The sequence below is a fragment of the Nycticebus coucang genome, chromosome 18, assembly GCF_027406575.1.
Source record: "Nycticebus coucang isolate mNycCou1 chromosome 18, mNycCou1.pri, whole genome shotgun sequence".
NCBI lineage: Eukaryota > Metazoa > Chordata > Mammalia > Primates > Lorisidae > Nycticebus > Nycticebus coucang.
This window is the reverse complement of record NC_069797.1, coordinates 25630398-25658274: the sequence shown is the minus strand read 5'-3', so window position 1 is coordinate 25658274 and position 27877 is coordinate 25630398. Positions and strand designations below refer to the sequence as shown.

Sequence of the window (27877 nt, the reverse complement as noted above, 5' to 3'; positions counted from 1 at the left end):
TGACCCCGTGGCACTCTACTGATGGCAGTACAGTGAGACTCTGTATCAAAAAAAAACAAAAAAATAAAAATACTACACTCTTGTGATAATGATTCTGAACTTCGGCTAAAGATTTGATCTTCTGGGGAATTTAAAAAATTACTGATGCTGGGACCTCACTCTAGAAAAGTGAATGAAAATATTAGGCATCTTTTTTAAATTTTTTTAATTTTCCCCCTAAATCCCCCAGAGACCCTGCTAAAGAAAACCTGGCCTGGAACAAGAAGACACAAGTACCATTTCTTGCTTGCTTTGGCCTGTTTAGGCATCCCTGGCCTCAGTTTCCTGTTTGTCAGCACAACCCATCCCTGCCTACAGCGGGAGCAGGAGGCAGGAAGGGAACACACAGTGATGCTGCCACGCCGTGCTGTACATGTTGCGAGTCATGCCCTGGAGTGCAGGCTGATAGAAAAGTACTTCCCTGGCTCGGCGCCTGTGGCTCAAGCAGCTAAGGCACCAGCCACATACACCTGAGCTGGCGGGTTCAAATCCATTCCAGGGGCCTGCCAAACAACAATGACGGCTGCAACCAAAAAATAGCCAGGTGTTGTGGCAGGCACCTGTAGTCCCAGCTACTTGGGAGGCAGAGGCAGGAGACTCTCTTGAGCCCAGGAGTTGGAGGTTGCTGTGAGCTATAATGCCACGGCACTCTACCCAGGGCGGTAGCTTGAGGCTCTGTCTCACAAAAAAAAAAAAAAAAAGTCCTTCCCTGTAAGAATACGTGAGGTGAACCTCATTAGACATGTTGCTACAGGGATTTTCTTCATTGGTTTGGAAAGCTGGAGACTTTTCCTGCTTTAATTATTAGGCCAGTAGCTCAATGAGTAGAGCACCAGCCACATACACAGAGACCGGAGGGTTTGATTCTGGCCTGGGCCTGCTAAACAACAACAACTTCAAGAAAAAAAAAAAAAAAACCCAGGTGTTGTGGTGGGCTCCTGTACTCCCAGCTACCTGGAAGGCTGAGGTAAGAGAATTGCTTAAGCCGGAGAGTTTGAGGTTGCTGTGAGCTGTGACGCTACGGCACTCACTCTACCCAGGGCAACATAGTGAGACTGCCTTAAAAAAAAAAAAAGAATCATTAGCCCAGCCTGGACTCAAACTTCACCTTGAGTCCCTCAGATCTCCTTGAGCTCTGGAAAGGGGAAAAAGCCAAAAAGTAGATAAAGCTCCCAGCTTCTAGGGCCTCAAAATAAGAACTCAGCTTTCACTGAGGAAGGACAGTAAGTCACTGAGAGGAGAAGGGCCATGCCCCTAAATGCTGTCTAGATCCATCCTCCTCCACTAGGAGAGGCTGGCCTTGTTCTCCTTCAGACTAATTAATTGTGTGGATGAAAGCAAACAGTAAAAGCTACCAGCTTTCTCTAGGCCCAGCTACCATGTCTGTCACACATTTCCTCTGCTTTAATTCAGAGAAGGGGCAAAAATAGCAGGAAGGGTACCCTGCCCGCTTTTCTGGCCCCCATTTTGAAGGGACACAACTTCTCTAGTGTTTTTGCAGTTTTTGGCCAGGGCTGTTTCTCGTGTTTTTGTATCTGAAAAAAGAGCTAAGAGAACCTGGCCTGCCTACTTTGGGAGGAGGAGCTAGGACACCCATGAACTTGGAACCCAAGCCTGCATGCAGGTAGGAGGGTGCCAGAAGGCCTGTGTGCACTCAGATGCTGAGCTCTGCTGCCTTGGCCAGCCCGCCTCCTGCCCCTCCCTCAAAGCCCTCTGCTCTAATGAACCCTTCTTGCTTTCATGACTGAGTTATGCCCTGTCTTCTCCACAAAACCCTTCCACACCCACCCCCAGTGAACTCAGAGGCCCTATCCCTCTGTCGTGTGTGTGTGTATCTCCCATGAGATAGGAGGAATGAGTAGATGGGGTAAGGATCACTAATGATGGGAGGGAGGGACGGATGGATGGAAGAGGGAGGCATTGTGGTGCCTTATCCTTGGAAAGCTTGACATCCATACATGTGGGACTGTTCCTAACTGAGTGGCAGTTTCTTTGATAGCAGGTGATCCTGGTCCTAGTCTCTGGGACCTATGTGAGGTTTCGATTCTAAGAACCTCATTCACTTTTCTTTTGTAAGGCCTGTGAGTTCATGAGAGACTCAATACCGTCCTGTGAATTATGTCCCTCTGCCTAGGATAGGAGGTTGCTCAGGCTGTGTTGGGCCAGAGTTGAATTCTCCATTTCTGACGCCTGTTGACATCAAGGACTGGATTTGTGTAGGGAACAGGACACCTCATAACTATACCCTATGCTATGAGCCTCCCAGATGGCCAAGGCCCAATGGGCCTGAAATGGGATGTTGCCTCACTTGCCCAACACCACCCAAGTGGCCCAGATCCTAAGATCAAGACACTCCTCTGTGCTAGGATGTCGTGGGGAAGGGAATCAAACTAGACATTGCTTCTGAGAAGCTCAAAGGCCAGTGGGGAGAACCCCTCAAAACTGTTACACAATTCAGGGAAGTGGTGCTGCTTCTAGAAAAGGACAGGGCAAGGGCCCCAGGACACAGTGAAAGGAAACATGGCCCATGGCCTGAAGGTGGTGGTGCAGAGGAAGCTGGAGGAAGTCAGGAGGGAGCATGGAGGCTTGAGCTGAACACTGCAGGCTGCTGCTGTGGGAAACACCAAGATAGGAAGTGGAATGGCTTCTAATCTCCATAAGGCCCAGCTCACTACTTCCTCCTCTCCCCTTCTGGGATTAATAAGTCCTCTTTCCTTCTATCCTCAGTGGAGGTGTGAGCAGAGACTGGATTGGTGTCCCCAGGAAGCTGTACAAGCCAGGTGCTAAGGAGCCCCACTGCGTGTGTGTGAGAACAACTGGCCCACCTAGTGACCAGACTCCGGACAGCCCCCCACACAGAAATCGAGGGGACTTGGACCACCCCAACTTGGGGGAATACACAGGCTGCCCACCGCTGGCCGTCACATGCTTCTTCCCACTCTAAGCTGGTGCCCTACGTGTTGATAACACACAAAGGGGCCTGCCTGAAACTTGAATAGATCCTAGGACGGCTCCTGACATGAAACAGAAGGGTTTGAAAGGACTCCAGCCATACTTGGCAAATGTGGCTCGTGCCTGTCATCGTGGGCTCATTGTGCAGGTGACTGAAGGAGAACCTGGCAACCCACCCAGGTCAGCCTGTTTTTACCACTATTCCCCTTTATCTACTTGCCATCTTCCTTTGAGCCCTCAGATGTTAATGACCACAACTATGACCAACTCCAAAATAACTGGATGAACAAAGAACAAGTCGCTGGGCTCCCACAGTGGCCTTCCCTGGCCTCCCAGGCTGCCTGGCCTAGCTGCTGGCACAGCCCTGCCTGTGGCATCAACCTTGTGAGGCATCGGGAGCTCTGGCACAAAAAGGCTATCTCATCCCCTCTTAACAGAAAGAAGCAGACGCATCCCCCAAAGCCATATAAATTAGCGATGTCAACATAACTGTTCTGGATTCACCACTGGCTGAACTTGTGACTCCTAACTTTTATGACCTTTCTGTTTTTTTTTTTTTTTGGCCGGGGCTGGGTTTGAACCTGCCACCTCTGGCATATGGGACCGGCACCCTACCCGCTGAGCCACAGGCGCCACCCGACCTTTCTTATAAGTAAGGCCTCTACTCTAAGGCAAACTTGAAATCACAGCCAAAAATTGGCAGAGTTGATTATAGGCAGGCCACTACAATGAGGAGTGATAACAAAACAAGGTAGTCTGAGCCTGGAAATAGGAAAGCTTTTGCTTATATGGACACAGCAAATCCACATCTCTCAATAAAGCAGCAAATTAAAGCCGACTTTTTCTCTCCTTTTGTTTTATTTATTTATTTTTTTGTAGAGACAGAGTCTCACTTTATGGCCCTCGGTAGAGTGCCGTGGCCTCACACAGCTCACAGCAACCTCCAACTCCTGGGCTTAAGCGATTCTCTTGCCTCAGCCTCCCAAGTAGCTGGGACTACAGGCGCCTGCCACAACGCCCGGCTATTTTTTTGGTTGCAGTTCGGCCGGGGCTGGGTTTGAACCCGCCACCCTCGGTATATGGGGCCGGCGCCTTACCGACTGAGCCACAGGTGCTGCCCTCTCTCCTTTTGTTGTCAAAGGGAGAAGTCTGCATTTTGAGCAAAAAGTGGTTTCACAGCTGGAAGGAGGTAACTAGTTAGCATAACGTCAGGGGTTTTTTGGAAACAAGTCTTGCTGTTACCCAGGATGGTCTTTTTTTTTTTTTTGTGAGACAGTCTCACTTTGTTGCCCTCGGTAGAGTGCTGTGCCATCCTAGCTCACAGCAACCTCAAACTCTTGGGCTCAAACAATCCTCCTGCCTCAGCCTCCTGAGTAGCTCGGACTCCAGGCGCCCACCACAATACCTGGCTATTTTTAGAAATGGGGGGTCTTGCTCTAGCTCAGGTTAGCCAGGCTGGTCTTGAACTCTTGGGTTCAAGGGATTCTTGGATATGAGCCACCGCACCTGGCTCATTCTCTCTTGACTTCTTGATAAGGAGGTGGAAGCAAGGAGTGTTCCCACTTTGCAGACAAGAAAGTGAAGACTGGTGTGACTACAGGGTCCTGGCTTCTCATCTAAGGCTTCACCTCAACTCCCTTTCCCACTCTTCCTCAACAGTTATTCTAAACATCCTCTAGCCTTCCTTTCTCTCTCTCGTTTTTCTCCATCATTAATTTTAGTAAACAGCTTTCCAGATTCACTGACTAGAAGATGGAGGCTGCCTGCCCTCCACTGGCAGACTCGTGGCTCCCTGGCCTTGTGGCCACAGCTGTTCCTTACGCCCCAGCTCTGACTTGCAGCTTCTTTTCCCATACCAGGATCTTCCTCTCCTGCCCTTTCCCTACAGTTAACCTCTCCCTGCCTCCTGACTCTTCCCCCTACCTGTACATTAAATAGCTCACTTCTCTCACATCATAAATAAAACCAGTCTCCCTCAAGCTCAGAATCTTCTGTCGCTACTGTATCTACTTCCTATTCCAGCCAAGCTTTTTGAAAAAGTGGCTTATGCTCACTGACTTTGCTTTTCAGCCACCATTCACTGTGCAGCAGCCAGCGGCCTTCTCTATTCAACAGCAGAGTAGATTCTGTATTGGCAACTCCCATGGACACATTCTTTTTTTTTTTTTTTTTTTTGAGGTAGATTCTAACTTCATCACCCTTGTTAAGAGTGCTGTGGCATCAATAGCTCACAGCAACCTCTAACTCTCGGGCTCAAACGATCCTCTTGCCTCAGCCTCCCAAGTAGCCAAGACTACAGGCACCTGCCACAACACCCAGCTAATTTTTAGAGACAAGGTCTCTCTCTTGCTTAGGCTTGTCTCAAACTCCAGACCTCAAGCAATCCACCCACCTTGGCCTACTGGAGTGCTGGGATTATAGGCATGAGCCACCAAGCCTGGCCCCACATTCATTCAGTTCTTACCTATTTACTTTATCATGTCTGTGGTACTTAAAACTTTTTTTTTTTTTTTGAGACAGAGTGTCACCCTGGATAGAGTGCCATGACGTCATAGCTCATAGCAACCTCCAATTCGGGCTCAAACGATCCTCTTGCCTCAGTTTACCTGTATTTTTTTTTTTTTTAGTAAAGACGGGGTCTTAACTTTGCTCAGCTGGTCTCAAAGTCGTGCGCTCAAGCAGTCCACCCGCCTCAGCCACTCCACACTATGCCTAGCCCACACTTTTGTTTGTGACAGTCTCTATCACCCTGGGTAGAGTGCCCTGGTGTCATCACAGCTCACAGCAACCTCAAACTCTGGGCTCAAGTGATCTTGCCTTAGCCTCCCAAATAGCTGGGAATATAGGCGCCGCCACAATGCCCAGCTTTTTCTATATTTAGTGGAGATGGGGTCTCCCTCTTGCTCAGGCTGGTCTCAAACTCCTGAGCTCAGGTGATCTACTTACTTCAGCCTCCCAGAGTGCCAGGATTACAGGTGTGAGCTGTCACAACCGGCCTGGTACTTGACACTATTGATCCCAAGATTTTTTCAAGAAATCTTCACTAAGCTTTGTTCTTACAGGCCAGAAAAAATTGGGCTTTCTCACCCACGGTGCTGCTGAAAGTTGCTCTTTTCCCCAGATAACCGTAACTCTACACCGTGGTCATGCTAAGTAACTGCTGCTTGGCACCATGCCTCTATTCCCCTGGTGTAAAAGTGTACAGGGCCTTCCACTTGTGTGGATTGCGGACCTGTGTAGCTCAGCTCCCAGCCGCCACAAGCCGGGTAAAGACATGTTGCACCTGCCCTCAGTGCCGCTCCAGTCATCCAGATCAGAACATTGGCATTACAGTTCTTTCCATTTTCTCCCTCTGGCCAACCCTTCTTAGTCTCCTTGAAAGCCCCCTTGCAGCCATGAACCCCTTCCCTCTCCAAGTTGGTTCTTTTCACTCCAAATTCAGCTACCATTCAGGCTGCCAAGGGTGTATCTCTACTACAAGCTGCTTTCCAGAGCATTTCTGTAGGCACCTCACACTCTACACTCCTGGCATTCAATCTTCATCTTCCCTCCTGGGTTTCTTCTTGTCCTCCAAGCGAATGGCACCGCTGCGTGGTGTATGAATCCTGGCAATCACCACACCCCCCTGTTCTCCCAACCCATCTCCAAATCCTGGCAGCTGTACCTCCTGAATTCTCTCCTCTCCATCCTCTCATCCGTTCCCAGCACTCCTCCTTTGCTTTAGGCTGTCATTTCCCGCTTGGATCACCGCGGAGTCTTGACTACACACCCTCCATCCCACACTGCTGAGTCATCTTTCTTAGTGATGATCAGGGCCCTCCCCACTGAACCCTCCCCAGCATCTCCACGTTATCTATAAGGAGTGCAACTCTTCAGTTGCTTGGCACAGGAGGCTGTTCTTTGGCCTGTCACCTCCCATGTGCATCCTCACTGGTTCCTCTCACTGTGTCATGCCCACAGTGCCTTCATACGAGCTGTTTCGTTGGCCTGGAATGAAACCTCTTCTTCAATATTCAGCTCAGTCAGTCCTCCCTTTGGAGCCCTGCAATTGGATTTAGACACACTTCCCCTCAGTTCCCACAGCACTGTGCTCACTCCCAAAAGAATTTATTTTTTTTGAGACAGTCTCACTATGTCACCCTCAGTAGAGTGTCACAGCTCACAAGAACCTTAAGTTCATGGGCTTAAGCTATTCTCTTGCTTTAGACTCCCAAAAGACATTTATATCACAGTGGCATTAATCACAAATCTCCTATCAGGGGCGGTGCCTGTGGCTCAAAGGCAGGGCGCTGGCCCCATATGCCAGAGGTGGCGGGTTCAAACTCAACCCTGGCCAAAAAACCACAAAAAGAAAACTAAATCTCCTATCAGACTCTCACACTGGACCTCACTTGTTGAAGACAGACCTGTATCCATGGTGTCTAGCACGTGATACGTGTACCAAGTTAGCACCTATTTTGGAGAGGAGACAGCTGGGGCCCATAGAACTTGAGATCACAGAGCAATGGAGCCGAGTGTAGAACTGGAGGATCTTGGACTCCTGATTCAGTGCTATTTTCAATCTTCTGTATTTAAGCACGTTTATGTAGCAAGGGAGCAGAGACAGCCAGCCAGGCCAACTGAAATTAGGGTTTTGTTCTGAGTTCCAGACAGCACTTGAGCTCAGTACCTGAGGCTTCTCTTATCCAAAAACAGCCCTCAACCCCAAGCTAACTGGAAACTAGTCACTGCCACTGCTTTTGCCCTCCTTTAGGACCAAAATATTCAACAAATATTTACCTAGTGTGTGCTAGGCATCATGTGTTGGGGTGTGTGTGTGTGTGTGCATAGTGAGGCTCCAGATCTCAAGGGGCTTACAGTGTGGGGGAATAAACCCTGGGTAGGGCACCCCAAAGGCCAATTCTTGAGGTAGCAAGGGAGGGATAGTATGAGGGCCAATTCCAGAGATGTTTCCTATAACAGAAAAGGAATGAACAAGATATCCTGTCATTCCAACCAGGTGTGGGCTCTGGCCATGCATAGATCTGTGACTGATGCGAGACCCTGAACCTGTGCTCCAGGATAACTTCAGCTGGCTGGGGAGCCTACTCAGTTCACTTCCTCTTTAGTGCTGGCCACTTACCTTTTGGTAAAATGTCTCGTGTCAGGGCAAATTATTCAGCAAGAATAGGTTGTCAGTTTTGGGTCCAAAGGGCTCAGCTCTGAGAATATGGTGACTGCCAGAGAAATGCTACTCTTTTCCCTCTCCAGTAGAGGTGGCCCTGGGTAAAGCATGGAGGAGTGAGGCCTTCCCTGATGGAGGCCAAGAAAGTTCAGCACAAGCTCAGCATACAGTTGATTTGGTCGCAGAGGGAACAGAGAACACTGCCAGGCCAAGCCCTATGCAAGGAGCTTTGTTCTCATTTAATCTCTAAGCCAACCTTGAGAAGTTCCCATTTTGTGGCCCAGAAAAGGAGCATAAATACTCCCACCTCTTCTAATAGTTGTAACAACGATCACATGACCGGTGATCTCTCTGCCACACCAGTGGGCATGGTGTTAAAGCAAAGGCTGGGCAGCTACCCTCCAACGTCCTGAAGGAAATCTCAGCATGAGATTCCTGCCTCAAGCTTGCTTTGCTCTGAAAGCTGGCCATGGGCAGGTTGGGATGCTGCCTGCTGGGAAGTCTGCAAGTGTCTTTCAGAAGGTGATGACCCTGAGTACAGCCCCCAGATTCTTTCAAATGGGTGGCGTTCTAGTAAAGCATCACAAGAATGGAGAAGCATGAATCCTATGTACTCAATTTTGATATGAGGACAATTAATGACAATTATGGTTATGGGGGGGGAAGCAGAAAGAGGGATGGAAGGAGGGCGGTGGGGCCTTGGTGTGTGTCACACTTTATGGGGGCAAGACATGATTGCAAGAGGGACTTTACCTAACAATTGCAATCAATGTAACCTGGCTTATTGTACCCTCAATGAATCCCCAACAATAAAAAAAAAAAAGAATTAAAAAAAATTTTTTTTTCTATAAAGGCTAGACTGTTATCAGATCTATTGCTCCTATAGAAAGTTAATATTATAGTATCTCTACCAATTAGAATTAAAAATTATGAAATGGCAAAAAAAAAAAAAAAATGGGTGGCATACATTGGTGCCATCTGCCAGAGAGACCCTGGGTGTGCACATCTGAGTCTGGGTGCCTGGGTGAGAGGAAGGACACGTTATTGTTACTAGTGACTCATTACCTTCCTCCAGGCAACTCTGTGAGCCGGGAAGAACCACCCTGTCTCCATTCTACAGACAGGGAAACTAAGTCACAGAATTATGGAACTTGCCCAATACTACTAGTCAATGAAAAAGCAGAAAAACCCAGGGCTTTACCCTGGCTGGGCAAAAACCTGTGGAAGTTAATCTAAGCCAGGTTACTGTGTGCTACACGTATTGTGACCAGTGACAGTGTCCTTAAATTAACCCTTTGCCTCAAGGCTGGCTACCAGGATTACCTGGGATTGTTGGGGAAGCACTTGACAGTGCCCACTAACTATAAGAGAAAAGCCACCGGAGAATGAGATCACGGTGGTCTGAGGGGTGTGCAAAATGGAAGACAGATAAAGAAAGTGAATAGTTAGCTCAAGAATGTGTGGGGCGGCACCTGTGGCTCAGCGGGTAGGGCGCCAGTCCCATATGCCGGAGGTGGCGGGTTCAAACCCAGCCCCGGCCAAATTAAAAAAAAAAAAAAAAGAATGTGTGAGGGCCAAGCAAGCTACTAGATTTGTATGATTTGTACAGAGACTTTAGGGATCACTGGATTTTAATTTGCAAGCCCCTAGACTTTAGTATTCCCTGAAGCACACAGTGCCAGGCCTTCCTTCACACCTCAGCCATCAGGAAGCTCACAAGTGGATCCTCTTGACTTACTCCTGAAAAATGGAGTCAGGGAGGGAATTCCAGGCTCTCTTGCAGAACCTGTGATCACACACGTTGCCGTGACCTGAATGAAGTCTGGGATGAGAGCACAGTAAATTCAAGTAGCTACTCAGTATGCCTAAAACAACCACTTTCTGATTGCTGTCAACAAACACTGTTTCTGAGCAAAGCTGGAATTCAAACTTTCCCAAAGAGTAGCTGCTAAAGAAATTTATCGGGCGGTGCCTGTGGCTCAGTTGGTAAGGCACCGGCCCCATATACCGAGGGTGGCGGGTTCAAACCCGGCCCCGGCCAAACTGCAACTAAAAAATAGCCGGGTGTTGTGGCGGGCGCCTGTAGTCCCAGCTACTCGGGAGGCTGAGGCAAGAGAATCGCTTAAGCCCAGGAGTTGGAGGTTGCTGTGAGCTGTGTGAAGCCACGGCACTCTACCGAGGGCCATAAAGTGAGACTCTGTCTCTACAAAAAAAAAAAAAAATCCACGTCAGGAGTTTTTTAACTTGGTTTTAATGTTTATTGCTACCTCTGTATTAGAAGTAACTACAAATATCTTGTTAAAGTTTCCACTTTAAATGCACAATTTTACTTCATTTTATTATAAGGAACTGTTACAGAAAATGCAAATATCAGTATTTGAAAAATACATTCCATTACACAGACTTCAAAGAAACAATGCTGATAAGCGCCATGGTCCTATATGATGTCATCAGCCACACCGAGCACCACCCCAAATGGTCTGGAAGCCAAGGTGATCAACCCAAACATGTGCCTGCTGTTTCTGCCCAGCTACTGCCCTTCCCCTTGGTGTCACACAGGAATGTCATGGTAACAGCCAGCTCACGCATCTGCACAAGGGGGCAATCATTAAGTTGAGCAGTCCCAACTGCAAGACTCCCTTGCTGCAGAAAACCAATGTTGTCGGTTGTAATAGGTTAATATATTATTTACGCCACACAAAAAAGGAACTGTACAGGTAAAGATCTTCCAAAGAAAGTCTTTAAGGCATCTATAACTTCTGAGATTTTAAGTGTTTAGTTGATGTCTTGTCAAACTGTTAGCTCTTCACTAAGTTACCTCCACAAAATGAGAATGTGGCTTCCGAATCCCTTGGGCAAGTTGTTTCCCCTTTGCTTCCTCCTCTCCCCGCTGGGAGTGGGAAGCTTTGGTGCTTCAGGTAGTTCTTCTGGTGTTTGTCCTGAGGGAAGTGTGTCTGTCAGGAAAGCATTACACTGTACTGTCACCTGGGAAGTTAGTTTGCCTTTCGGGTCTAAGCATTACATAGTGCAGAAATGTTCTTTTTCTCCAGATAAAGGGAACTTAAATGAAGTTCAAGCCTCTCCCCTCTCCCAAGACTTTCCCTCCACTCCATGCCTATGGACGAATTAGTGCAGTAACAGTTCAGTACAACTGGCGTGGGACACGAATGAGAAGAGTGGTGACACCTCACACACACACTGAGCTCCACACGGGGACCCTTTCAGGGAGAAGACTGAGGAAGCTGACTCAGGGTTCTGAGGTAGAGGACTAAAGGTCACATGGACCCCACTCCTTGGAGAGAATGTGGCAGGTGAACTGAGCAATCTAATCCAGCCTCGACTAAATTGGTAATTAGGGTTAACAGTGCACAGGCACAAAACTCCAAATGGAACACATGTTCTAACACATCACTCAATGAGATACCACTAAGAAGATTAACTGAAAGTTAAAAAGTCCTAAGTGTAGGCACTTAAGTTTGTGGGAAACTTCTGTGTGACAGGATCGTAGCAAATTAGTTTAAGCCATTCAGTTTATATATAGCATATGGTTTGTATCTTTGTCTTCAAAACAAAAAAGAAGACTGTTGAGAATACACTGTATAATAAATCTGGTGATGAGTAAGAGGCAGTTAAGAAGGTTTCAGCATAAGAAGGTTGACTGATACAGCAAATTCTGTTTGAGTAAAGTTTATTCTTCCTGCTCTACTCATTCATGATAATTGGCAACTTTCTGAAAGAATAAAATTAAGTTTTTCCTACTAGTACTTAAGCTACAGATTAAATTTAACAGGAGCAGCTAGGCAGTTCTGTCATTCAAGTTGTGATAGCATGGAGAGCACAAAAGGGCCTCAAGAGTGCACCTGGCCCCGGCCAGGGCAATGTGTGCTAGAGTCCTACCTGGACAGCTACCACTCGAAGGACCTGCTGAGTGCCGTCCACCAAACATCAGCATAGTCAGGGAGACTTCCTAAGATTGGAAAGATGCTTTTTCTATATCTTCATGAATGCATCCTGAAGCCAATGCAGAACTAAAAAATGTACCCCCTAATTCATGGCTGGTCAGAACCACTGTTATCCCTGGACTCTGCTAAGAAACAGAAGCTTGAATCAACATATTTTAAACATGATCTTAACATATTTCAAACATGATCTTAAGAATTTAAGTACAATTATAGGCAAGTTTGTGATTGAAATTGGTACAGTAGGCAGGGCAGAACAATTAGCCTGTTTACTGTTTGAATCCCCATCCTCCCCTCTCCACCATGAACATTAAAAGAACAATTATCTGTGTATCAACCACCTCAATTCATATCCGAACCATGATTATCTTACTTTCTAATTACAGAATCAAGCCACCTAACTAAGCTCTGCTTCCTTGTGGCCTTTTTCAGGCAATAGAAAATGGAAACTGACCACATGCCTCACATGGTCAAATGTTTGCCAAGACTACTTGAATTTTTCTGTAAAAATTCTATGTGAAATATGTCACAGACTAGGGGACAGGGGACTCTTCTAATTAAGTTTTTCTTTAAACATTGTGCACAAGTTCATATTAACATAGAAGCATATATCTTATAAATCACAGAAATATTTTTAAAAAGTAGCACTCTTGTTTATAAGCTCATTTTACACACATATGCAACAGAATGTATGAATCTACAGCAAAAGAGAGAACATACAACTATCCAAAAAAGAAAGAAACAAAAAAACAGGTTGTTGCAAAAAAATATTTAGTCCCTGTTACACATATACCCATACTTCATTAATGCAAAAAATGTAGTGGTTATTAAAATGTCTAAAAAAATCAGCATGTTATGATTGAGTCTCAATCAGTATAACTGTGTTAACATTGTTCATCTCAGAGTAGTTTTGTTTTTTAAAAAAGTGGTAAAAGTTTCTCTTTAAATGTGTTTTTTTTTTTTTAACTGGCCCAACCTTCAAAAGAAGTTTAATATCTCAGGGTTAAAATATGTACTAGCAGTGACTAAGGCCCAGTGGGTTCTGGCCACCTCATTTAGCACACATGCCAGAGCCTTCCAAAATGGGGCTGTGCTCAACTGGCCAGGACCTTTGGGTGTTGGACCCATGGAGCAGGACAAGGGAAACATAACTGGAACCAACAGCATTCACAGCATGACTAGGGAAGGTTTCGGCAAGAAGCATTCGTGTTAAGGAGAAAGGGCCTGCCTGCTGGCCTGAGCTGGAGATGCCCTGGGGCTGAAGCTTTACTGATTTCCTTTCTTACCAACTGGCCTGTATGACTCTCTTGCTCTAAAAGACACGCTATAGTTTTTCCTTTAAGATCAGAGATCCAGCCAGTCTAAAGCTGATAATTAGAATCACTGATGCAATGATGTGTGAGGGTATTTCTGAATATGGAATTTTTAAAATTGGAATCACCAATAATGCAGCTATATAAAAAGTGCAGCACAAGGAAAGTGCATTTCCTCTGCCACTCTCAAGTGGCAGGGTGACTGAGTAGACAGGACGCAGCAAGACGAGAGAATGAGATGGCTGCTAGGAGTCAAGCAGCCATACTGCACTCCTGACACCTCAGTAGCATGAACACTGGTAAAGCTTTCAGTTGTTAAGGCCACGATTTTCAGCTCTCATCTTTGAACCCTGTTTAGAAAGATTTCACCTTTTTAAAAGGGGTAGCTCACTAAAAATACAGCTTTGCTTAAAAAAAAAAGACTTCAGGGCAAGAGGATCCTATTATTTTTATGAAAACACTGTGCAGAAAAGTCCACAGCCACGTACCCTATAGTTAAGCCAGCTGTCATGAAGCAGCCAGCTTCCTATTCTGTGAGGCTCTGCCTCGTAAGTCAGCCCAAGCAGGAAGACTTCATGAGTACTCTGAGATGGACCCTAAGCTACTGGAAGGGAAAATGGTTTTCAAAGTGTCCTTGTATGTTGCTAACAGAATGGGGTCTAACTCCTAATCACATTTACCACTTAGGCTGAATGGCCCGGTCCAATTAGTGAGATATCTAGTAGTGAATCGATCACAGTCTGACATACACTGATGATCATATGGAATCATTTGAAATGAGATCTATCACACCATGGTCCTTAATTGTTCCAGTCTATTGCTGCAGGAAGACAACTGCCAGCTCCTGCTCTGGGTGGGGCAGGCTGGTGAGCAGAGCAGCTGCTGGGGAGGTGACTGGAGATGTGGCCTGGACCCTCCTGGGGCTCACTAAGAGACTCCACCCAGAGTCAGTACATCAAAGCAAATGTTGCAAACTCGCACAGGCTTGTTCAGATCAAACTTTATAATAGGAATCTCCTTGGTTGAGCATTTATGGCAAAGAAGACGGCCGCAGTGACGACTGTGGAAACAAAGAAAGGAAGGATGAGACGAAGAGCAGATTGCTTCCTGGCATGTGAGTACAAGCACAACAGTGCCCCTGGCGGGCAAGGCCAGCTCACAGCTGGTACTCTGTGGTCAACTCTGCCACCTGCCAGTCAGCAAAGTTAACAATAATTCACGTTCAATTATTCCATTAAAATGAAATTCTAGGCAATAACTGGGTTAAAAGGATACTGAAGACGGCTTCTTTTTAAAAGATTAAGAGCAGCTCAGCACTTAGCCTTAGTTCTCGCAGAGCAGCCTACAAGCTCAGGCACACTGTGGGGACAAGAACTCATCTCAGCTGTGCTGCAGGGTGGCCTAAGTAGCTGCCCAGGACTAGCGTGCGCCCTCAGCTTCCACTGGGAAAGCCACCGGTCTGTTGCTTTTTGCCTTCCCCACATTCCTTGGTGGGATCCTGGGTGTACTCACTCTTGTCATTTCATCCCTCCACTTGGTCAAGCCCCCAGGAGACTGCAGGGCCGTGGCAAGCTCACAGCATATCATGGAAAAGGGGAGAAGCAATGAAATTGTCAGAAACCCCTCCTCTGGCAAGTATGGACAGGGATCTTACCAGTGATGTTTTCGGGTTGTGACTCCAAACTTGGCAGTGCACTCGTAGCAATTAGAGCCATCACACCATGGAGGCTCCTTCGATAGCATATCTGTAACACAGAGGAGAGGACTAGCTCTGTCAGTGACTGTGCTACGCAGAACTCAGGGCTGGGAGGGAGCAGGGAGACAGACCAGTCCATAAAACAACACAAGGAGCAACATATTCTAACTGGCTCAGGAAAAGCTTCACAGCAGAGACCACGGAGAATCATTATTTGCCAGACAGACTGAGGGGAAAGAAAAGGGTGTTTAGCTCATGAACAAGCACAGTGTCTGTGTGGGAAATGCATCCAGGTAGGGAGGGTGGGCAGGTAAGGGATGGTGGGGAGGGGGCAGAGAACACACAGCTGCAAGTGTAGGCTGAGACCAAATGGTCAGGGAGCACAGAGGATGGACCAAGACAAGAAATTGAGGAGACAATCTTGTCAGATTTTGTGACTAAACACAAGTGTGGGATATGGGAAGGCAGGGAGCAGAAGTGAGACAAAGGCTTTTGGATGGAGTGCCTGAGTCTGTGTTGGGACCACCTGTAGAAAAGTGATCTACAAAGAACTAGAGGTTGGGCGCAGTGGCTTACACCAGTAATCCTAGCACTCTGGGAGGCTGAGGCAGGAGGATTGCTTCAGCACAGGAGTTGGAAGTTGCAGTGAGCTATGAGGACACCACTGTGCTCTCGCTGGAGTGATAGAGCAAGGCTCTGTCTCAAAAAAAAGAAAGAAAGAAAAGGAAAGAAAGAACTAGAGCTCTTTCTTACAGAGTTCAGTCTTCACATGTAGGTTGGGAGTTATCAGTGTAGTAAGAAAAGCAATCACCAGGACTTACTTACTGAACTCAACTCTAGCAGGCACGACTCTGAGGGCTCTACATGGAAAAGCAGACAGAGCTCACAGAAGGGAGCAGCATGGAAATCAGTTACTTCCAAGCACCTTCTACCCAAAAGCACTGTGATAGGCACAAGTGCTGACCTCTTACTGAAAAAGTTATTTTAAAAAATTAAACAGAAAGACCAAACAACAGATGCTTGGTGCATGGCATAGGGAAAATTAAGGTAGACTAGAAGCCACAAACCAGCTTTGTGACCTTGGGCAAGCCACCTACACTGAGATCACATTCTGAGCTGGTTTCTCTCAGCCTGTCTCCACTGTGGGATGACACAGCATAGGCACACACAGGCACTCAAGGCATTCTCACTTTTTCTGTCACCTCAGTGGGGAAGAATACAGATTCACAAATGTGAAATGAATCGGAGTTTTCTCCACAAAAGGAATGTAGAGAAGAGAAGTCAGTGAGGGAGGGCCATGTCGAAGTCTGTAGAAAATGTGAAGCAGCCTAAGGAGGATGGGTGTGACGGTAAGCAGCCAGGAGACAGGAGAAAGGAGACTTGCCCAGAGCTGCTAGATTTCTAGAAGGTTCAGAGCAAGCAGGAAACTGACAGGTGCTTCAAGGCAGAGCACTTTGAAAGTTACTGCTAATAGTGACCCTCCCAACAATGCTCCAAGGTGCTTCATCTCATTCATAGAACTAGTCCTGTAAGCAGGTTCAAAAATCAGCCTGAGCCAGAGCGAGACCTGGTTTCTAAAAATAGCCGTTTGTTGTGGCAGGCGCCTGTAGTCCCAGCTACTTGGGAGACTGAGGCAGGAGAATTGCTTGATCCCAAGAGTCTGAGGTTGCTGTTAGCTATAATGCCACGGTACTCTACCCAGGGTGACAAAGTGAGACTCTGTCTCCAAGAAAAAGAAAAAATGGTCCTGTATGGTGCCCAGAAACTACGGTTCAGATGGTACAGTAAGTTGTTATGAGATTCAAAGATCACAGATACATCTAGATAATCCACATTGTTAACCGTGCTTGTCCCGAAAAAGCAAAAAGTAGGCCACTCACCTAAGAGTCTAAATAGAAGTTGCTTGGTGGCAACCTGGTAGTTGAAAATGTTGATGCCTTGATTATTATTCACCCCAAGGCGAGCCCCAGATCGGACGATGGCACGGCACAAGTTGGCATTCCCTTTCATGTACGCTAAGAGCAGCACTGGAAAACAAAAGCACACTTCTAACTAGCCCCAGCCTGGTACTGCCAAAGGGTGGGCAGAGGACAGCCGAGGGTAGGACAGATTGCTGGCAGGACTTCTGTTCAGAAAGTCCCCACAGACACACAGGGGCCCCAGATAAGACCTCCATGGAGGATCTGCAGCACCTTCCAAAAAAGGATCTGGCCATGAGCCAAGGGGGTTCCAGAGTCATTATAGTTCTAAAGACAGTCTTTCCCGTGTGGAGCTTTAGCTACAAGAGAAGTGGGGTAGTACAGGCAGGTAGAGATCCAACACTGAAGGAAAATATACTGTGGTCTCTGTTGCTTTTCTCTGGCACAAACAATGGTTTTACCACAAAGGAAAAGCTCTTTTCACGCAATGTGACTACATCTAAAGACCTGTAGGTTGTGTATACATGGAGGAAAAAAAAATCAGCATGAGAAATATACTCTAGAAAGTTCTTCTGCCCCATAGAGCCTTTCCTCTGTATAGGGGCAGACCCAGGAGCACTGAGGCTGTGGCCAGGGCCATCCTGCTGGCCTCCCCACTAACAACTACAGCTCATAGCTAACCTTCACCAGACGATTTAAATTCTTTCATTTAACTCTCAAAATGTACCATGGAAATACTATTCAGCCATTAAAATAAAATGGAGACTTTATATCTTTTATATTAAACTGGACTGAGCTGGAACACACTCTTCTTAGCAAAGTATTACAAGAATGGAGAAGCAATTTTAATATGAAGCCAGTAGATGAACTAATACATATCCCTATAAGAGAAAAACTCACATCAATTCAAGGTAGGAGGCAGGGGAATGAAGGAGTGGGGAGAGGGAGGGAGGAAGATTGGGGGTCATGGTGTAATGGCACATCTCTTATGTGCAGGACACAATTCTAACACAGACTTTACTTAACAAATGCAATCAGTGTAACCTAATTCTTTGTACCCTCAATGATCCCCAACAATTAAAAAAAAAACAAAACCTGGCTTATTGTACCCTCAATGAATCCCCAACAATAAAAAAAAAAAAAAAGAAAGAAAGAAAGAAAGAAAAATATCCTTAAAAAAAACTTTCAAAGTGATGCAATGAGATGAGGGTTATAATTCTCATTATCGAGTGAGGAAACATGCATAGAGAAATTAGAACATCTACCCAGTCACCATGCTGGAATAGGACGGATCCAAGCATCTGAACCCAGGTCTCTGTAAATCAGAAGCCCATACATCAAGCACCTATGTGCCTGCCTGCTTACCTGCTCCTGGGCAATGATGCCCAGCTAGTCCATGCTGGGTCCAGAGGCTCATGCCTGGGGCTGACTCCTCTGAAACTCAAACAGCCATCACTGCCAACTTAAAAATCATGTATCAAGGCCAAGAACTGGTGACAAAAATATTTCTGCTAAAGGCCACAGAGGCTCTCAGGTAAAGGGTGCATGGATGGAAATGCAGCAGCAACAGTGGTGCTCAGAGTTCTGGGCTCAGATGAGAGGTCTAATTTTCTTTCTTTCTTTTTTTTTTTTTTTTTGAGACTTTGTTTCCTTACCTGAAAAATGGGGATACATCTATGTTCACTGCCTACCTTATGGGAATATTGTGAGACTTCAACGAGAAAATAAATGCAAAAGTATAAGAAAGCGAAGAAAGCTACATAAATGAACACAGTGACCACGGGTAGCTACAGCAAACCGTAAGAGAAGCCTATTTATTAATCCTCTTGATAAAAAGGCGCCCCTTATGTCTGTGTATAATTTGCCACACATGCTGTAGCACATATCCTCCTTCTGAAGCCTGTAAGGTGCTTACATTTAACATCTCTTCTGGAATGTAGGACCCTGGGTAGGGCCCTAGTTGACCAAATAGAAGAGAAACAAAACCAGGTAGGCAGACTGGACAGAGGTATGACTTTGAAGCAGTAGATAGACTTCAGATGTGCTTGTGCCTAAAAGATCTATCACAGGGATTTGTGATAGATACTCAAAAGAGCCCAGCCAAAACACCTTGAGCTGAATGGCCTTATTAGCAGTTCTCAACCTGTGGGTCGCAATCCCTTTGCACTATATTAAAGGTTCTTGGCATTAGGAAGGTTGAGAACCACTGCCTTAGATAATGACATGAGTGCCTGGACTTTTGTTTCTCCAAAAAGGTGTGTACGAGAGACAGGACATACAAACACCTATTACATACCTGTGTTGCCTTCTGCATCTGGTTTATCTAGAGGATACTCAGGCATGCACTCTAAGAAGAGATCAAAGATGGCTGCTGCATTCTCTTTGCCATATTGTCCCAAAATGTGCAGTGGTGACTGACCTCTGATAAAACAAGTTGGGAAGGTTAGCTATGTATCTGCCATGGCCATCGTACACAAAAGAAATGGAATTTTCTGAACTCTGTAATGCCGGATAACCTAAAGGATACATAACAGGGTCACAAGAATTTTTTTGAAAAAGGAGTTTTTTGTTTTAGGAGGTTTTTTTTTTGTTTTGAAACAGGGTCTTGCTCATTATAGCTCACTTCAACCTCAAACTCCTAGGCTCAAGCAAACCTTCTGCTTTAGCCTCCTGAGTAGCTAGGACTACAGGCACCTGCCACATACCCAACTAATTTTTCTATTTTTTTATAGAGACAGGGTCTTATTCTTGTCAGACTGATCTCAGACCCCTGGCCTCAAGCAATCCTCCTGCCTTGGCTTCCCAAAGTGCTAGGATGTGCAAAGGTGTAAGCCGCTGTGCCCAACCTAAAAAGGCGTTTTTATAAAAACAAAAATACCAGGAGACCAAAAGGTGTTCAAGTGCCCTGGGAGCCAGTTCTGCAGTGTACACCTGAGGGGCAATGGGAGGGCACCAGTGACCACTAGGTCTGAATGGCAGGCCAGGTGCCAGGAAGCCCTGGTCCCTGCTTTAGACCAGACACACTCACCTCAGATTAAAAGCTTCAGCATCCACTGTGCACTCTGTCAGGAGAACCCGAATGTTGTTGAGCCGACCGTGCATGACAGCAAGATGAAGAGCTAGGAAGTAAATCCTCTTACTGTGCAAGCCCAGGGGCATGCACAGAAGAATCTCAATTCCTCTTCACCCTCATAAACCTCCCTGAAGATGGGGCCCAGCTACGCAGCAACTGGCCATCCACTAAGCCATCTCTCTGGTCTTCACTACCCCCAAGGATGAGTCATAAATGCCATTTCAGGAGTCTCTGCCTTCTGCTTCAGTAGTTAATCCAGAAATCAGATTGAACAGTTTCCCAAGAAGCCACTTCAGGCTCCAAGGCTACCAATCAGATGGGGAGGCTGCTCATGGCCTATCAGCAGCAGATTGGATGCCTGGCCTAGTGCATTCCATCACAGCCCCACTCCTATAAAGCCAACCTCCCCAAGGGGGAACAGACCCAAGGATGCAGTGCACCTCCACCCCTAGAATGAGTGGAGTGCTCAAGGCTGTACAAAGAGGAATGACTGGGAATTACCATTATTTCCATTCTCATCCACAGCAGCAAAGTCCACTCCATTCTCCAAGAGGACAGAGCAGATGGTAGGTAGGTCCTGTTGACCAGCAAGATGGAGGGCAGTCTGGCGATGCTTAGTTAATTCATTCACTTTGGCTCCTGCAAGAAGCTGTTGAAGTTGATTACATGAGCAGCCTCTCTACCACAATCAAGATCCCATTTATGGGGCGGCGCCTGTGGCTCAAGAAGTAGGGCACCGGTCCCGTATGCCGGAGGTGGCGGGTTCAAACCTAGCCCTGGCCAAAAAAAAAAAGAGATCCCATTTATGGGTGCAGATCTGTCTTCTGCTATCCACAGAGACGGATGGTTTGCCCTGATGGCAAACCTGGGAGCATAAAGGCTATGCACACACACTCTTGGTGAGGCATAAACCAGCAAAACCTGTGCCAAGGACAAACCAGCAAGTAGCTATCAAAATGTTATAGCCAGCAGTAGGCTCAGCGCCTGTAGCTCTGCAGCTAGGGTGCCAGCCACATATATAGGACCTGGTGGGGCCTGTCAAACAATAATAACAACAACAACAACAACAACAAATAGCCAGGTATTGTGGTGGGAGCCTATAGTCCCAGCTAGTTGGGAGGCTGAGGCAAGAGAATCGCTTAAGTCCAAGAGTTTGAGGTTGCTGTGAGCTGTGATGACACAGCACTCTACCGAGGGCGACATAGTGAGCCTCTGTCTCATAAAACAAAAACAAACAAAAAAACAAAGCCAGGAGCAGTGGCTCATGCCTATAATCCTATGGGAGGCCAAGGTGGGAAGATCACTTGAGGTCAGCAATTCAAGACCAGCCTGGGCAATATAGTGGGGCCCTCTCTCAACAAAAATATAAGGATTAGCCAAGTGTGGTGGTGAGTGGCCTGTAGTCCCAGTGACTTGGGTGGCTGAGGCAGGAGGATTGCTTGAACCCAAGAGTTAGAGGTTGTTGTGAGCTATGATGATGCCACTGCATTCTAGACTAGGCAACAGAGTGAGACCTTGTCTCAAAAAAGAAAAAAATAAACATACATTAAATAGACATTCCTTAGGACACAGAAATTCTAAGACTCTAGTATATAAAAACTGCACAGAACTGCAGTGATGTTCACTATTATTATAAGGATATCCACTGCTTGCAAAACCTGATGGTAAAAAGGGATTGGATATAAAAAATATAACATATATGAACAACAGAATACATAGTCTTTACTATAATAAATATTTATGGACTAATATAAAGATGTCAATGATGTAGTAAGTTTAAAAAAAAAAACTTTCAAGTAAGAAGATAATGTGATTCCATCTGGAGATGGTGTATACAGAAAGATCTCTGTAGACACACGTGCACACACTCTGAAGGTGTGGAAAAGCATATGTCACCATACTTTTAAAAGCAAAACATGCACCAATGCACCAAATTCAGAGAAGAGTTGGGAGTGAAAAGCAGATACTATGTGTTTTATAACCTTACATGTTTTAAGTTTTTACACACTGAGGATATATTATATATATATATATATATATATATATTTTTTTTTTTTTTTTTTTTTTAAAAGAGACAGAGTCTCACTTTATCACCCTCAGTAGAGTGCCGTAATGTCACAACTCACAGCAACCTCCAACTCCTGGGCTTAGGCGATTCTCTTACCTCAGCCTCCCGAGTAGCTGGGACTATAGGCGCCTGCCACAATGCCCGGCTATTTTTTGTTGCAGTTTGGCCAGGGCTGGGCTTGAACCCACCACCCTCGGGATATGGGGCCGGCGCCCTACACGCTGAGCCACAGGCACCACCCTGTATTTATATTCTTTTTAAAAAGAAAGAAAACAAAGAAATATAGAATCAAAGGCAGGAAAGATCTTTAAATATTAATAATATCTTGTTTATTCATTTAGTATTTGAAGTTCACTCATCATCGTCTTTCTGATAGTTTCAAAGACATCTGTTTTTTTGTTTTTTGAGACAGAATCTCACTTAGTCACTCTTGGTACAAGTGTTGTGGTGTCTTAGCTAACAGCAACCTCAACTCTTGGACTTAAGTGATTCTCTTGTCTCAGCCTCCCATGTAGCTGGGACTACAGGTGCCTGCCACAATGCCCAGCTATTGTTTTAGAGACGGGGTCTCATTCTTGCTCAATCTGTGAGCTCAGGCAATCCACCAGCCTCAGTCCCCCATGTGCTGGGATTACAGGAGTGAGCCACTACACCCAGCCAAAGACATCTGTTAACAGTTAACAGAAAATACTCTGTAGTTGGTAGCACCCATACTCAGTAGGTAGGGTGCCAGCCACATACACCAAGACTGGTGGGTTTGAACCCAGCCCAGGCCTGCTAAACAACAATGACAACTACAACCAAAATATAGCCGGGCGTTGTGGCGGGCACCTGTAGTCTCAGCTACTTGGGAGGCTGAGGCAAGAGAATAGCTTGAGCCCAAGCGTTTGAGGTTGCTGTGAGCTATGAAGCCATGGCACTCTACCAAGGGTGACATAATGAGACTCTGTCTCAGAAAAAACAAAAAGAAATGAAAAGAAAAGAAAAGACTCTGTAGTTCCTCCAGGCATGGTTGCTCACTCTTGTAATCCTAGCACTCTGGGAAACTGACAGGGGAGGATCCCTTGAGGTCAAGAGTTATTACAGTTTGAGCAAAAGCGAGACTCTTATCTCTTCTAAAAAAACAGATAAACTAGCCGGGTGTTGTGGTGGGTGCCTGTGGTCCCAGCTACTCAGGAGGCTGAGGTAGAAAGATCATTTGAGCCCAAGAGTTTGAGGTTGCTGTGAGCTATGATGTCATAGCACTCTATCTACCCAGGGCAACAGAGTGAGACTCTGTCTCAATAACAACAATAGTAACAAAAAAAGTTTTTCAAGAAGGAGGGCATGAAAGGCTGGTTAGGCACCCTGGTGGCCAATTCTACAGTGTACGCCTAGGCTGATAGGAAGCCCCAGTGACAGCTAGCTCTGAGCAGCAGGCCAGCTCTGGACCATGTTTTATTAGCTCACATATAGGGGTTTCTCCGTTGCATAAAGGATAAAGGCTGCTCACCTGTCTTGGTTTGAAATTTGACACCCCACTGTCTGGTCTCTGCCTGCCTCTCCAACCACATCTACAACACTCTACTCAGATTTTAACCAAACTTTCCTACATAAAACACACCACATGCACATATCAGTCTCCACATCTTTGCTCAGCCCCTTCCCCTCCTTGGGTGACATTATGTCGTACTGGAAAAAACAGGCTTTGGAGTCAAACAGAAAAGACTATAATCCCACACTACTAGCTGATAGTCTTGAGGGAAGAAAAGAATCTTTCTGAGCTTTAATATTCCCCTTCGTAAAATGTAAAAATTTCACTAGGCTCTCTGTGAGAAACAGCTCACTTGAAAGTCCTAGATGAAGGCCTGACAGAGAGAGAACAGGCAGGCATCAGAAATAGCGCTCCATTCCCTCTGTGCTCTAGCCTTGCCTCTGTCTTCTTAATCCTTCAAGGTCCCAATGCTGACATCTGCCGGCCCTGGTAATCCACACAGTGCACTGGGCTCTCAGGACACACAGCCTTGTCCTGACACACCTGTCTTCCTCAGCATAATGGCTAGCTCCCCAAATTTACTCTGGCTTTTCGTAATACCTGACCAAACACTGACGATGACAGATTCTGCACATGCTCTACAACACGCTTCACACGCGTCACATGCAGTGGTGTTTCTGTGTCACTTACCAAATTGCGGACAATAATCTCTGAACCCGATTGGACAGCGAGGTGCAAAGGGGTCAACTTGGAAGCATCCTGGACTCTGGAATTCACATTAGCCTGGACACTGATCAGGAACAGGACACTTTCAATATCAGAGTTCTGAACTGCTACATGAAGAAAATTACGACCCTTGTTGTCCACCTACAAATGGGAACCAAAATATTAGTGGGCCCCCCTAGGGTTGGGCAAGGTGGCTCACACCTATAATCCTAGCACTCTGGGGGGCTGAGGCAGGTGGATTTCATGAGCTCAGGAGTTCCAGACCAGCCTGATCAAGAGCGAGACCCCATCTCTAAAACATAGCCAGGTGTCACAGAGGGCACCTATAGTCACAGCTACTAGGGATGATGAGGCAAGAGAATCACTTGAACCTAGGAGTTTGAGCTTACTGTGAGCTGTGATCCCATAGCACTCTATCAAGGGTGACACAGTGAGACTCTGTCTCAAAAATAAATAAATAAATAAATAAATAAATAGATAGATAAATAAGTGGGCCCCCTTTTAAGAGTACCTCCTGCAACTATAAGCTGTGCAGACCACTGGAGAAGTCCTGACACAGACTTTCCTGTGGTTTCAGGAAACTCCTCTCTCCCAAGAAACAACAGTAAATGCTGTCTCCCCCAAACAACAGACCACTCTGTGCACTTGTCCCCATAACCACATGATCAGGGGAAGGGAACTACTGCACTGATCCAAGCTGCCCTGGCATCCTCTTATAGCAGGAATGAGAGATGTGGAAAAATTAAGAGAGACAACCTGAAGGACAGAAAGAGAGGCACCAAAGGCTCGGCATCTATAGCTCAAGCGGCTGGAGCACCAGCCACATACACCAGAGCTGGCGGGTTTGAATCCAGCCCGGGCCTGCCAAACAGTAACAACTACAACCAAAAAATAGCCAGGTGTTGTGGCAGGCACCTATAGTCCCAGCTACTCGGGAGGCTAAGGCAAGAGAATCGCTTAAGCCCAGGAGTTGGAGGTTGCTGTGAGCTGTGACGCTATGGTACTCTGCCCAGGGCAATAGCTTGAGGCTCTATCTCAAAAACAAAAAAAAAAAAAGAGAGGCATCAAAATATTAGGATGCTCAGGGAGAGGTAATGGTGGACACTGGCTGTAGGCGTCTCTTTGCTTTGGCTAGAACAAGCACTTAGCATCCTAACACCACAGCTGTAATGCCAGCCTAACCCCTGAGCGATCAAACAAAGGTTTCAGAAATGCACAGAAAATTTCCTTTTACTAAGCTGCAGGATAATACACAATGGCTGGGCAGCCAACAGTATGTCACAGACCTTGCTCCATTATCATTAAGGCAGGCAGAGTTGAACTGTGCAGTATACTGTACTGTAGTTGCCAGAGCTGCCATTTAGTGTGAGTGCTTGGCTGTGAGTGAGGGAGACCCTAGTGCTGAACTACAACACCTCACGTCCACAGCACGTGCCAGTTAGCAAGCAAAGTATCTGCAAAGCTTTGATCAACACTCTAGCTTCATACAAGCTAGAGAAGAAATGTGAGATGACTAACTCCATTCATGAACACTTTACACTGACTGAACACGTGAGATTAACACCCATACAGTCTAGTCACACTAACAAAAATGCAGAAACCTGAAACACGAAGCAGTAATCTTCAATTATGCTAGGATTTCATTTCATTCAGGTCTCAAGCTCCTATTTCACCTTCATAGTGGCTATTTATAAATCTTGGCAATATCCTGAGTACTGGGCTAGAGGGTCATGTTTCAATAAAACTGACTTGACAAATTTGTCCCTGCTCACACCTAAGATCAGTTGTTTGTTATTACTGCTTCCCACCCAGTCTGTTGTTGCCAATCAACAATTCACCATCCAGATTTAACAGTGGTAAAGAAACTGTAAAGAACAGGCTGACCAAGCCTGCTAAGGTGAATAACAACACCTATGAAATACTCTGTAAGTTACCCCAACATTAGCCCCTCAAGTTGATTTTAAATCTTTTTAAGATATCTGTTACTTGGGAAAATTAACCAAGCAAAAGCAAAGAATGAGTCCAGGTGTCTATGCCACAAAATTCCTACTGCAGAGCCCAGTTACCTCCACTCCCACCTAAGCATTGACACTGCCTGGGCTGACACACAGGTCAGAGGAGCCAATGCTAAACTCACACTGAATTTGGCATCTGAATGGCCACATTTTAAGAAAAAGGAGTATACTTCTAATGCGGAAATCTCTATACAAAAAAGACCTATTGAGTCTCCATGTAACAGTTTCTGCCATACTCTGGGCAACGTGGAGAATGTCGGGTGGTGGTCACTCACCTGTTCAGCAGCCCCAGATTCTCGTTTCAGAATGGCCTCAGCTGCCTTGTTGTTCTTATAAGTCATGGCACAGGCAAATGGGGTCAGCCCTTGTCTGTCTCGTACATTTAAGTGGATGTTAGGGTGAGAAATCAACAACTGAATGATGACACCGTGTTGGTTGCTGATGGCCACGTGGATAGGCGTTCTTCCTTCTGCATCCTATGGGTACGAGGCACAGATTTCAAGGTCCAATTGAAAAATGGTAAAACTCAAGAAAAATATGAAGGGGAATAACTTTTTAATCAAATGTTGGTTATTAGAATCAATACTACCACCCTGTATTTGACTCAACATTTAAATGGGCCAAACACAGAAGTAGCTGAAAGCCACTCCCTGTTAGACCATTCTCCAGTGTCACAGTGGTGACAGTGGGCCCAGAACAAACAATCTGTTTTAGAACATCTGTAGCCAATCTCAGCTCTAAGTTTTATTATTCCTCATCTCCTTATAGGGCACTGTACATAAATCTTCATGGGCTAGAATGCTGAAAAGTATAAAGGAACATAACTCAGGGGTGCTCAGTTGAGCTACTAGAACATTTTCTTAACCAAAGTACTCAGTTGGGACTAAACCAAACTCTCAGTAGATAACTAAGGAGAAATAGGAAGCATAAAAAAATAAATAAAACTGGCTCGGTGTCCATAGCTCAGTGGTTAGGGCACTGCCCACATGCACTGGGGCTGGTGGGTTTGAACCCTGCCTCTCTAGCCTGCTAAACAACAATGACAACAACAACAACAACAAAATAGCCAGGTGTTGTGGCGGGCGCCTGTAGTCCCAGCTACTTGGGAGGCTGAGGCAAGAGAATCGCTTAATCCCAAGAGTTTGAGGTTGCTGTGAACTATGACACCACAGCACTCTACCTAGGGCGACAGAGTGAGACTCTGTCTCAAAAAAAAAAAAAAAAAAAAAAAAAAACAAGAAATAAAACAAATCTTCCTCACACTATAGTAAGGACAAAGGCATGGAGAAGAAAAAGTCAACCTGAAATCACTGAAAGTATAAGACAGGCTGTATGACTCAAAAAATCACTTTATCTGTCCTACCACAGCCCTATTCATGGTAAAGGAGAAAACTGGGACCAGGGAATCTGAAAGGTCCTTTGACATAAGAGGATATCTTCCTAATTCTGGGGCTACCATCTATTTCCCCGAAAAGAGAG

The 27877-nt window shown here is 45.9% G+C and overlaps 2 protein-coding genes across 5 annotated transcripts in view; one reads left to right on the top strand and one right to left on the bottom strand.

The window, feature by feature from the left end:
• Positions 1–27877, top strand: part of LOC128570819 (neuferricin) — a 52682-nt gene that overhangs the window by 11192 nt on the left and 13613 nt on the right. The window contains exon 4 of one of the 3 annotated variants that reach the window (XM_053570336.1): positions 2767–3829. The exons of 1 other annotated variant lie outside the window; for it this stretch is intronic. In XM_053570336.1, coding sequence (XP_053426311.1) covers positions 2767–2983 — 217 coding nt within the window. In that variant the 3' untranslated portion in view covers positions 2984–3829. Of the gene's footprint in view, positions 1–229; positions 1118–2766; positions 3830–27877 lie in introns of those variants that run through there. One more of the 3 variants, XM_053570335.1, reaches the window with a different exon arrangement.
• ANKFY1 (ankyrin repeat and FYVE domain containing 1) overlaps positions 10467–27877 on the bottom strand; it is a 111481-nt gene continuing 94070 nt past the window's right edge. For both annotated transcript variants that reach the window (XM_053570334.1, XM_053570333.1), the window contains exons 18-25: positions 26674–26874; positions 24348–24524; positions 20617–20764; positions 20071–20161; positions 19339–19463; positions 17004–17150; positions 15082–15172; positions 10467–14487 (exon numbers count right to left, since the gene is read on the bottom strand). In XM_053570334.1, coding sequence (XP_053426309.1) covers positions 14355–14487; positions 15082–15172; positions 17004–17150; positions 19339–19463; positions 20071–20161; positions 20617–20764; positions 24348–24524; positions 26674–26874 — 1113 coding nt within the window. In that variant the 3' untranslated portion in view covers positions 10467–14354. The remainder of the gene's footprint in view (positions 14488–15081; positions 15173–17003; positions 17151–19338; positions 19464–20070; positions 20162–20616; positions 20765–24347; positions 24525–26673; positions 26875–27877) is intronic.